This window comes from Electrophorus electricus, chromosome 8 (genome assembly GCF_041902795.1).
Source record: "Electrophorus electricus isolate QZ-2024a chromosome 8, ASM4190279v1, whole genome shotgun sequence".
NCBI classification, from domain to species: Eukaryota; Metazoa; Chordata; class Actinopteri; order Gymnotiformes; family Gymnotidae; genus Electrophorus; species Electrophorus electricus.
This window is the reverse complement of record NC_137504.1, coordinates 23,141,943-23,153,136: the sequence shown is the minus strand read 5'-3', so window position 1 is coordinate 23,153,136 and position 11,194 is coordinate 23,141,943. Positions and strand designations below refer to the sequence as shown.

The window sequence follows — 11,194 nt, the reverse complement described above, 5'->3', positions numbered from 1 at the left end:
CGTGGCTCACATGTGGCCTCTGCTGACAAGATTAAAATGAAACGACATCTTGAAAGATGTTTTAATTCGGCACATGTGCATGTGTAAGTTTGTGCCCAAACACCTTTTGTATGATAACCCCTTAGAGGCCTCACGACAATTCCGTACAAAAGTTGGTGATATTTACCTTCATGGTAAAATCATAAAGATATCACACCTCATTGTGAGGCCTAACTTTTTGTTGTCATTCAGAAAGCCCTGTCATTCAAAACAAAATGCTACAGTGAAACACAAAGAGCAAATGGATGTCAAGATTTTCATTGCTAACACAGATCAAAAGGTTTAACCACCCAGTGATGCAATAATTGCTTTTTGAATCTATACGGAGGGGTGACAAATGAAAGGAAACCCTGAATAAGTGGGGAAATATGTGCAGATGCTTCCAGACAGGTGTATTGTATGATAGACATGTTGTTTTTCAATTATGATGGCAAGAAGAAAAGATCTAAGAACTAAGTGGTTTTGAAAGGCTTCCTTAGTGGAACTTAAGTTCAAAAGGTTGCTCAACTGAATAGTGTTGCAATAGGAAAATATGCATTGACATCTGCATTAGATTCTTTGGAAAAACATGATTAATTAATTGGGAGTTGCGCTTTAAAGCACACATTCAGTGGTCATTATTGTTTGTGCATTGACGCAATGTGTAAGGAGAAAAGATCCAAAACAGCTTGAACAAGGCTTGGAGTATTATGACTCCACTTGTCCACTTAGAGTAGGGGTGTCCAACTCAATTTAGGAAATGGTCCACATTAGATTAAGTCCAATGTCAAGTGAATCTATGTCAAGGCACACTGAATCTCCTTCCAGTGTGTCTTTGTGACCTAACACTTTCAATAGGACACTTTTATTTCTTTTCTTTTGACAACCTTACCTCAGGTGCACTCTTTGGTGTCTTTGATTAAATTGAAATCAATGTTCAAGCATCTAAATAACTGAGTAAACTGTACCGTAAACCAAACTGTACCAAAAACTATGCTGAATTGGTCATAATTACAATACTTTGGAAGATATGGTTCTGTAGTTATGGGCATCACATTTCCATGCATTTTAAGTTTTCATGACCTTAATTAAATCCCCCATAACACTGAATAGCCTCGCAAAGTCCAATGTCATTGTGGTTAAAATAGCAGAAAACAGGGCAGAAATGCCAGCTATGGGTAGCCTGACTGTGATCTTACTGTACATGTAGCCTGTTAAAAACCTGCCCAGTACACTGCCTGGCCAAAAAAAAAAAAGGCCACCACCTGGATTTAACTAAGCAAATAGGTAAGAGCCTCCCATTGGATAATTGCTACATGGCTGATTATGTTTCAGCTGGCAACAAGTTATTTAACCCTAACTGATGTAGCGAGAAGCTTCTAATTTGTTAAACAACCATGTCGAAAGACACATCCTGTGGTCGTGGAAAAGATGTTAATCAGTTTCAGAAGGGTCAAATTATTGGCATACATCAAGCAGACATCTATGGAGATTGCTGAAACTACTAAAATCGGGTTAAGAACTGTCCAATGCATTATTAAAAAGTGGAAGGACAGTGGGGAAATATCATCTTCAAGGAACGAATGTGGTCAGAAAAAAATCGTGATTGGCGATCACTTAAACGTGTGGTGAGATCAAATGTTTAAAAGTGAAAGTAAGAGCATTTCCAAACGCACAGTATGAAGGGAACTCAAGGAATTGGGACTAAACAGATGTGTAGCTTTAAGAAAACCACTTGTCAGTGAGGCAAACCGGCAAAAACTGCTTCAATTTTCTAGGGAGCATAAAGATTGGACTCTGGAGCAATGGAAGAAGGTCATGTGGTCTGATGAGTCCAGATTTACCCTGTTCCAGAGTGATGGGCGCATCAGGGTAAGAAGAGAGGTGGCTGAAGTGATGCACCCATCATGTCTAGTGCCTACTGTACAAGCCTGTGAGGGCAGTACTATGATCTGGGGTTGCTGCAGTTGGTCTGGTCTAGGTTAAGCAACGTTATGTGCCCAAAGAATGACATCAGCTGACTACCTGAATATACTGAATGACCAGACTATTCCACCAGTGGATTTTTTCTTCCTTGATGGCACGGGCATATTCCAAGATGACAATGCCAGGATTCATTGGGCTCAAATTGTGAAAGAGTGATTTAGGGAGCATGAGACATAATTTTCACATATGGATTGGCCACCACAGAGTTCAGACCTGAAACCCATTGATAATCTTTGGGATGTGCTGGAGAAGACTTTGCGCAGTGGTCCAAATCTCCCATCATCAATACAGATCTTGGGGAAAAATTCATGCATGCCATAATCAATGCATGCCATAATCAAAGCTAAAGGCGGTCCAATGAAATATTAGAGTGTGTGACCTTTTTTTTTTGGCCAGGCAGTAAGCATATATATATATATATATATATATATATATATATATATATATATATATATATATATATATATATATATATATATATATATGAGAGAGAGAGAGAGAGAGAGAGAGAGCAGTAGCAAAGGTTTATTTTCAATTTTTGGGGGTTACACCACTCACACTACTCAACATGCCCTCCCATCCCCTACCCAAAACTACACCTATGGTATATAGATTGGAACAATATTAATGCCTTGAGGTGATGGATCATGGGATGTAATAAGCTTTATTATTTATTTTATTATTTTATATCTGTGTAACACTGAATCATCACTGTGTATGAAAAGTGCTACACAAATAAACTTGCCTTGCCTTAAGTGCAGTGTCACTCTCATTTTACCAGGGTGGGAGAACCAAACATTTACTAGCAGGCAAGGGACACCCCAACACAATCCTGATGGTAATGAAACATACAGAGATAGGAGCTAGCAACTCCAAGGGGAAAAAGGCCAGAGTTTAGGATGAAGATCGGGTATTGTGGTTAAAAGAGTATTTAGCTAAGGTTCCTAATACTGATTACAATGCACCAGAGCGCTTTACATAAAAACATAAGCTTGCTATGAGTTACAGCTGCGAAAAACTCCAACCATTACCAATAAACACTCTACACAGCAAATTGCACACCTAAAGATCTACCCAAGGGGAGACAATGCATACAGCCTATATAAAATGATTGTGAAATAGCACTGGAGTGAGGGAGTGATGCATGAGTGGAGCAGCAGGCAGAGGTTCATTAAATAAAGGAAAGGACGCACAAACAAAAGATGTCTATGAGTAGGAGGAACAGCCAAATGGATAACCAGGCAAGCTTTGAAGCTAGCAGTAGGATGCAGGCATGGAAGCAAGCAGGAATAACATGGAGGCTAATACAAAGACAGATTACTCAAAAGTAAACAAAAAGCAGGTGTACACAATGTACTAATTAGTGGGTGACTGGATAACAGGAGTGATAACAGGAGTGTGTGCAGGTGTGTGTGGTTAACTGGGTGGCAGCCAGGTTGTGACAGTGATAGGGGAAAAAACTGCTCATTACTGATAAAAAATCTTATTTGTGCCCTGTTTTCTATTCTTTTCCTCTTTATTATACATTATATTACAAAGATGAGTCCCATATCTCAATACCTTCATTCACAAAAGTTGCAATAGCATTTGAGCAGCAAGTATCTTGATGTTGAGTGGTTATTAAGTGGTCCTGTTTCTGACAGTAGGTCAGAAGGAACGTTACTTCTATTATCAATTTCTGACTGTAGGAGAAAAAAGAGAACTGTTTTTAAATAATTGTAGCCTAAACAACACCGTATCCATGCCTGCCTTTGATTGCCATTGTTACAGACCAAGGAGGCCACAGATGACCACACACAGGCGTGCTACATTCCTCGGGTTAAGACAAAAGCATGAATGGGTGGCTGTGTCAGCATTCTGCAACAGGGCGATGGCCAGCTCCATGTATAGAAGCCTTCAGTCTTCTGTTAACAGAGAGGATCTGTGCAAACACTGCATGATCTGTGCAAACAGGGAATTATTAAGAAATTTCAATGCCAGAGAGGAAAACATAGTTTTATCTCTGCTTTAGTTTTAGATCACCAGAGAAAAACATGATCAGTACAATAAGAGAAACAAGTATAACAGAGTAAAATAAGAGAAACAAAAGCTGGGGCAATGGTGCTTTTTACTTTATACATATTTTTAAATTGTTTTATGCTGTAAAGCATGGAACTGGAGAGGACTAAGATTAAAAAGATTAGATATTCACAGCCTTGTCTGGACCTATGTTTTTTTCCTCTGATGCTGTTGATTTTACAATTTTGTAGAGCCCTAATAGCTGCTCATAACTCAGAAATATTTTTGGAGTTAAGTGATAAACATTAATGAATTACTATCAAATATGAAAGACACTACTATGAAACTGGTATTGGGAAGTATTACTATGAAATCTGTAATTGAAGCTCACCATTGTGTTAATAGATTATCTAGCGGAATGCGATGCATAACAGTATTCACTCCACCATAGCTGATAGCAGACATGCCTTGTGTCTGGTTACATTTGATTAGGCTCACATCAACCAGATGACTTAGCATTAATTGAGCCAGGTCAGCAAACAATGATTCCACTTCAAATGAAAACCCTTTTATTCCCTCGTTACTTTTAACTCGGGAAAGCCTTAATACAATCCAAACTTTGAGGTTTATTAAGTATGATTTTTTTTAAATCAACAAAACACTACTTATTGATTTCATCTAGTGTGCCCTTGTCCAGCAGCACAGATTTTTCTCAGGTGAAATAGCACATTAGAAAGCGCACTTTCTAAAAAAAAAAAAAAAAAAAAAAAAACGGGACTCGGGTCTGATCACTCCTCTCACACGAGTTCGACTTTCTCTCCGTGCTGCCACCTATTGTTCTGGAGAATTACATGGATTTAAATATCAAACTAAAACTCTGGTGAAATTAATATTGTATGCGACGAATGTTCCTTCTGATTTCATGATTATTAAAGTTGCAGAGATTGATTTGACCCCCCCCCCCCCCCCGCGCCAGTCTATTCCGTGACGTCATATTCCCACGGCGGAAGTGCTTTCTCGACGCATGGTACTTTAGCCGTGGTCCTTTACCCTTCGAAAGTAGCTAACGTTTCTTAGACTATTTAGAAAATATCATACAGACAATGGCTGATTTTAGTAGTTTTGATATGTCATCTGCCAGTTCCACTGAGAATGCCGACACTTCGGAACTTCAGCGACTGATTGCCGTGGAGCAACAGAAAGCTCAGTTTCAAGCACAGGTAAGTCGATAAAGCTAAGCCACTTGCTAAGGTCACTTAATCGGCATGTCATTTCGTAGTTGAGCTGGATCTAAAATTTGTTATTTAATAGGTTCACAATTTTACGGATGCATGCTGGGACAAATGCATGGATAAACCGAGCACGAAGCTGGATTCGAGGACAGAGACGTGCCTCGTGAACTGTGTGGAGCGTTTCATCGACACAACTCTGACCATAACTAATCGCTTCTCGCAGATGGTTCAAAAAGGCACACACTGAAGGAATGTGACTTCAAGGACAACTAGACATTTTAAGAAACATATTTAACGCCCTGTCTCTGTTTCTCTACCGTGTTTTAATATAAGTTAAAGGTGTAAAATGATTGATATATAATTGGCGTGGGCCGAAATATATCGTGTGTGAGGACAGAACAAACATCCTATCCCAGACGCAAAGGCTGTAGATTTCACTGCTTTGGTTTTGTTAATCCATTGCTAATTATTCATTGCAGAACAACTGTGGACAGTTCTCAGCAGACCTTAGTACCGAAATGTTTGTTTTATAGATACTTTAGCCGTCATCACTTTCTTGCAGGCAAGAATTCCTGCATAACGGTCCAGGATCTTTAGCAACTCAAAAGTAATGTGAAGATTTGTAACGATTTCTTAATAAAACTGAATGGGTGATTTGGCAAGTGGTAATTTTTGTTTACACTCGTTTGTTTGTTTGTATGTATGTATGTATGTATTTATGAATTGCAAGCAAACATGATTGAATTGCTCTTACTTGGGTGCATTTATTGGGTCGAAGAAGTTACTTAGCCTACTGTTGCATCTAGCTCTGAGTTATTTAATAAATGGGCCATTTTGTTACTAATACAATAGTGACTCATAAAAGTTACATTAATTGTATGCTTAAAGTGATCTGGAACATAAAGGACAATTCTTTTAATTGGAAAGATTTGCCTTTATTAAAGAACTGCAAAGCAGTACAGAAAATAATTCAATAAACAAAGCATACATGAAGGTGCCAATCTGCCATAGGCATCATTTTACTAGGTAATTGCACATGTATTACAGTTAAAGTTTTTAATCTAAATACTTTTTAATGTGTTATGAAGCCGCTTAGCAAATTATGGACTTCCTGGTGTCACAATGATCATAGAGTTCTCCAACTACCTGTCACGGCTGTTGATAATTACCCCATGAGTCCCAGCTGAAATTTCTGGATTTTGGTACAGTTACACTGTGCTGTTTAGGATAACCAGAAAGAACATGAATACATCTTGTTCAATCAGTACTCTGATCACTTGGGAATTTTGCTAAAAGAAAACATGTTTAAAATATTCACTCCTTTCCCAAATAATTATTCTGTTGCTGTGGTGTTGTCTAAAACTTGAAGATATTAATGGTATCTGAGAAAAGGAGCTTTAATTAAGTTAATTAAACTTTATAGAATATTGTCGCTTTTGTAAGTTTTTGTTTTGCTTGTCCTGTTTTAGGCTGGATTGTTCTCTAACCTTGTAATAAGTTTGGTTTAAATCCGCAACACAGATGTGAATATTTTGAAGAAAACCTCTGAATACAAAACACCTTTGGCTTTTATACATTTTCACAAAATAAATTCTCAGATGGTAAGCACATCAGTATTGATAGTAGTTGGACATCAGCATGTAATTGCTTATACAGTAGCTCCAAGATTTTTGATGAGCCATGTCAAAACTGTTATTCTCAAGGTGTTTTCATGTTCATTGGCTCATTGGCTCTTTTCCGGTGAAGACTATCTGATCTGACAGCAAATGCAGCTTAACTCCTTTGCTCATACAGTGTTTGACAGAGGTTGGAAAGACAACATATGCTCCCCTGCTCCACACACACACCAACAGGTTTTCTCATATCCAACATTTCTGCACTTCCTATCAGTATAGCATGCTTTGACCTTTTCTGAAGAAGGAAGCAAACAAAAAGCCACATGCTATAACTTAAAAAATACATATGTGGGCAAAATCAGTTCAGTATATATGTCTAGCACATTTGTCTTGTAATTCTGAAAGCCCATATATAATCATGTGTAATTTAAAGTCTTCCTCAAGGAACATAAAAGCAAATTAACCGTAACATAGCTAAAACCCAAGTTTTGCCTCCACAACACTATTTGCAACAGAGGCTTGACATGTTGGATTTAGGCACAGAGCTAAGGAGGTCTACACAGGAGCCAAAGGCTCTGGCCTCTTTGATTTATCAGTGCATTCAGCACAGCGTGGCCTTTGATGGATTTGTGTGTGCATGTCTGGTAGGTAGGGTGTCTGTCAACAGACATAATTAAAGACAGGAAGCAGATAGGTGAGTGTAGTGCTTATCCAGGCCTGCAGGAAGCCCACATTGAATCTTCACCAGCATGCCAGCTGAAGGTTGATGTAAGCTGGCAGGACAACACATACTCTTTTTTTGTCTGTTTTATGGCCAGAAAGATTGTGTGTGTGTGTGTGCGTGCGTGCGAACGAACAAGGATGTACAGTTGTGAGTACCCGTGTGTGTCCACATCTGTGCTACTGAATACATAAAAAATGGCCTACAAATGACAGAGTGAACAGAGCACACTGACTGTAGCTGGTCACTGAAAACAAAATAATTGCTTGGTATGAATGCCTTCATCTTCAGATTCTCAGACAGTAAACATTTTGACTGAAGACGGAGACAACAGGCTTCTGAAGTTGACCTCCATCCAACCTTTATCAGGGTTTTCAACACACCTCAGATCCTACTTCAAACAATGTTTTTTGAAAGAAGTGCTTCTGGGGGGGAAAATGATCAGGCACTGTTGTTTTGAAGCAGGCAGCAGAATGATCAAAGTTGCCTTTCAGAAACTCACAGCAGAAGGAGAATGTTCATATGTCATTTTCATGCTTTCTTGTTCTTCCTCCTGTCAGTTAGATTAAAAAGCTAACTTCCATTTTGTATCATTAATTATTTTGTTATTAATCATGTGTATCAAAGTAATATGCAAATTGATTTCAGCCCTTTGGTTTCTGGTTAGCTATTAAAATGTAAAGATGTCTAACAGTACATTAGTTACATTTAAATGTAATTTTTTTTGTCAAGTCCAGGAAAAAAACAAGTGAATTTCACATTATACAATCCTCTGTTTGTATGCATGTTTAGGCTTTTCATGATCTGCAGTATTGCCCATAGATGAACATTAAGAAATAGCGCCTGGCCCAGCTGATGAAGACTTTTGTCTGTCTTCATTAAGTCCTCCAATATATGTGTCCATTTTGAGATTACCATTCTAAACCTTAATGTAAAGATGAAGTAACATTATCACATTCATCCTTCATATCCCTTTTTCATTATTGTGTGGAAACAGAGCCAGATCCTTGTCCTTTACAAAGACTCACTGTGTAGCTGAAGCCTTGAGATCAACAAGTTCTTAATTAAAAACCTGAGGATAACAGGATCTAAACCTGGCACGATCTGGGTCTCTTCCTGCATTCTAAGAGAAAGGGCCCAGTGTCTCAAGCTCATAGCAGATACTGTGGACTGTGAGGCTGACACCCGGAGGACAGCAGGATCTGTGTGGAGCTGCCACTACAAAGACGCCGGCGTGGAAATCCAAGCCTCCTCCCGTGGAGCTCCAGTGGCTTTGACTGATTTGTTGGGTCAGTCTTCCAGAGCTGAATCGTCTTGAAACAAAGCAAGGCAATATCAGTAAAGAGAGCAATTTTAAAAGCTTACACTTTTAGAATGGAAGGATTTGGGGAAGGATTCCCTATGATCTCATGGGTCAAAAATACAATTAATAGATAAACAATTGTTACCAGAGTAGTTGCTATGCTGAAGGTTTTTTTCTTTCTAAAGACCCGCTCCCATCATCTAGAATGTTCCATTAGTTTGCTATTAATCAAGAACAAATAGGCAATGTAAAAAGGATTTCCAGTGCTGTCAGTACTACATTTGTTATTTTTTATCTTGACAGGTAACAGCATGTGACAGGTAACAATAAAGGCATTTCCTTTGAGGCCTAAATGCTGAAGCCAGATGACACAAATCCTTGTCTGTTCTGCTTTCAGAAGAACTGGGCAAGCAGCCACTGCAACATTGCCAGGACAGGTGCTAGCACCTCTTCCTCACCAGCTGATTACTCCCCCAACCGAGGTCTGTCTGTTGTAAACTTGAACCTCACATAGGCACAACAAAAGAACATGATGTCATCATAATATGCTATTAGTGAACAGAGGGTCTCGTCACCCAGCACACGATGTGCCACCTGGGGAAAGCTGTGTTTACCTGCGTTTGGTTGCCCTGCGCCCAAGGCGGAGACGTTTCTAGGTGTTGTAATGCCCCTCCCGCCCTCACCCCTTCAGTGTTCATGTCATCTAAGATTTATTAAAGAGCACAAAACAGACTGTTCAGAGGAAACAGTTCAATTCTTTGACAGGTCAAAGACTGGATAAGGCAACCTTGTAGCTGGTTTGGCTCATAAGAAAGCAAACAGATGAATAAGTGGTGATTCAAGTGAAGTAGAACTAAATACTGTAACACATTAATGCTGTCTGACATTTGGCTGTAAGTATAATTCATTGCCTAGAACAGATTTTTTTACATGAACAACTTCCCATTGTATTTCAGTGAACCTAGTTGTGCAGTAAGCATAAAATTCTTATTCCACCAGTTGGGGGCAGGCTTCCCCTTTTCTTCATTTACATAACGGGTGACCTGGATTGTAAATCCTACTCTAATAGTTGTGTTGACAACATAATCTACTGAAGTTATGGATATTTAGACAGCACACACTGTTCAGATGGGGACATCCAAGTTTGCAGACTATATAAGGAGTACCATGAATCTAATCACCACACAATATTTTAGTCATGCTTTTCATTATTTATCTGGGGTTTTTTTGTTTTTTGTTTTTTTTATTATTTGAATGGTACACCATGACAAAATAACTAAAGTTAATGTCTTTGCCCAGTTGTATATGTAATGTGTTTTGTCCATGTTACGAATATTTTATGACATGGTAAAAAAACAAAAAAGAACGTGACACTGACAAGATTGATGTTTGTGTGTCAGGGATTTTACTTAAGATGATTATGTATCACATACTCAGTCTGCACAATGAATGTAGTAGCTAAAGTGTCACTGCCTGTGGTTAATGGATCTCAGTGTGTGGTTTTTAAATCCAGGCATAAAGATTTTATCTGTCATTTTATTTAATCTTCCCTCAATAATAAACACTTTTGCCTATCTATTTATTCACCAGCATTTACTTTCACTCCATCATTCTTTCCTTTTCACTTCAACCCTTTTTCCTTTGTTATGTTATTGTTATGTTAAGGGATGATATTTTGCCTAAATGGACAAGTATGAACTCATTGTTCTTCTGCTGCAGTGTAAATGAGGGGTTGGTGTCCTGATGTGGATTGGGTAAGTGAGCATCACCCAAACTCTAGCATATGTTGTTTCATGTGAGTTTGAGTTTGAATTAATGAGAGACAGAGAGAGAGAGAGAGAGAGAGAGAGAGAGAAGAGGCATGCTATGATCTAAACCTGGAGCAAACAATTCACCTTACCCATCACTTCATACATTAGAAGGTTTTGAAAGTCATTTTTCTTCTTGACTTGTGCTGATTCACTTCTATGTGAGATAGTGCTACATTTGAAATGCCTCTCCCTTTGCTACCCAGGGAGAAGAAAAGTATGCAATCCCCATTACTTAACATGGACAAAGTAGCGTGAACCTCTCCCCATACAACCACATTTACTGGTGAGAAGATGAGTCATAGACATCCCCTGTGTTTTAAGTAATTTCTTAGCGCCATGGAACTTCTCAACATCTGAGCAGCAGATGATAGTGGTGGGCTGTGTACTCAACAGAGGAACATACATGGTTATTCTGAACTTTAAAAAGCAATTTTGGCAAACACACTCACAGACAGGATGTGACCTGTGGGAGTGACAGCAGTGAACTTGTCTCAGCCATCCAGAATCTG

General features: G+C 38.8%; 1 protein-coding gene across 1 annotated transcript; it reads left to right on the top strand.

The window, feature by feature from the left end:
• The first annotated feature begins 4,999 nt into the window (after positions 1–4,999).
• timm8b (translocase of inner mitochondrial membrane 8 homolog B (yeast)) lies at positions 5,000–5,903 on the top strand. The gene is made up of 2 exons (XM_026998529.3): positions 5,000–5,222; positions 5,314–5,903. Exons 1-2 carry the CDS (start codon positions 5,106–5,108, stop codon positions 5,479–5,481), a joined length of 285 nt encoding a protein of 94 aa, XP_026854330.1. The 5' UTR covers positions 5,000–5,105; the 3' UTR covers positions 5,482–5,903.
• The last annotated feature ends 5,291 nt before the right edge of the window (positions 5,904–11,194 follow it).

Coding starts and splice junctions, on each gene's coding strand:
- timm8b (XM_026998529.3), top strand. CDS start 5,106: ATGGCTGATTTTAGTAGTTTTGATATGTCATCTGCCAGTTCCACTGAG. Junction 5,223..5,313: donor AAGCTCAGTTTCAAGCACAG/GTAAGTCGATAA, acceptor GTTATTTAATAG/GTTCACAATTTTACGGATGC.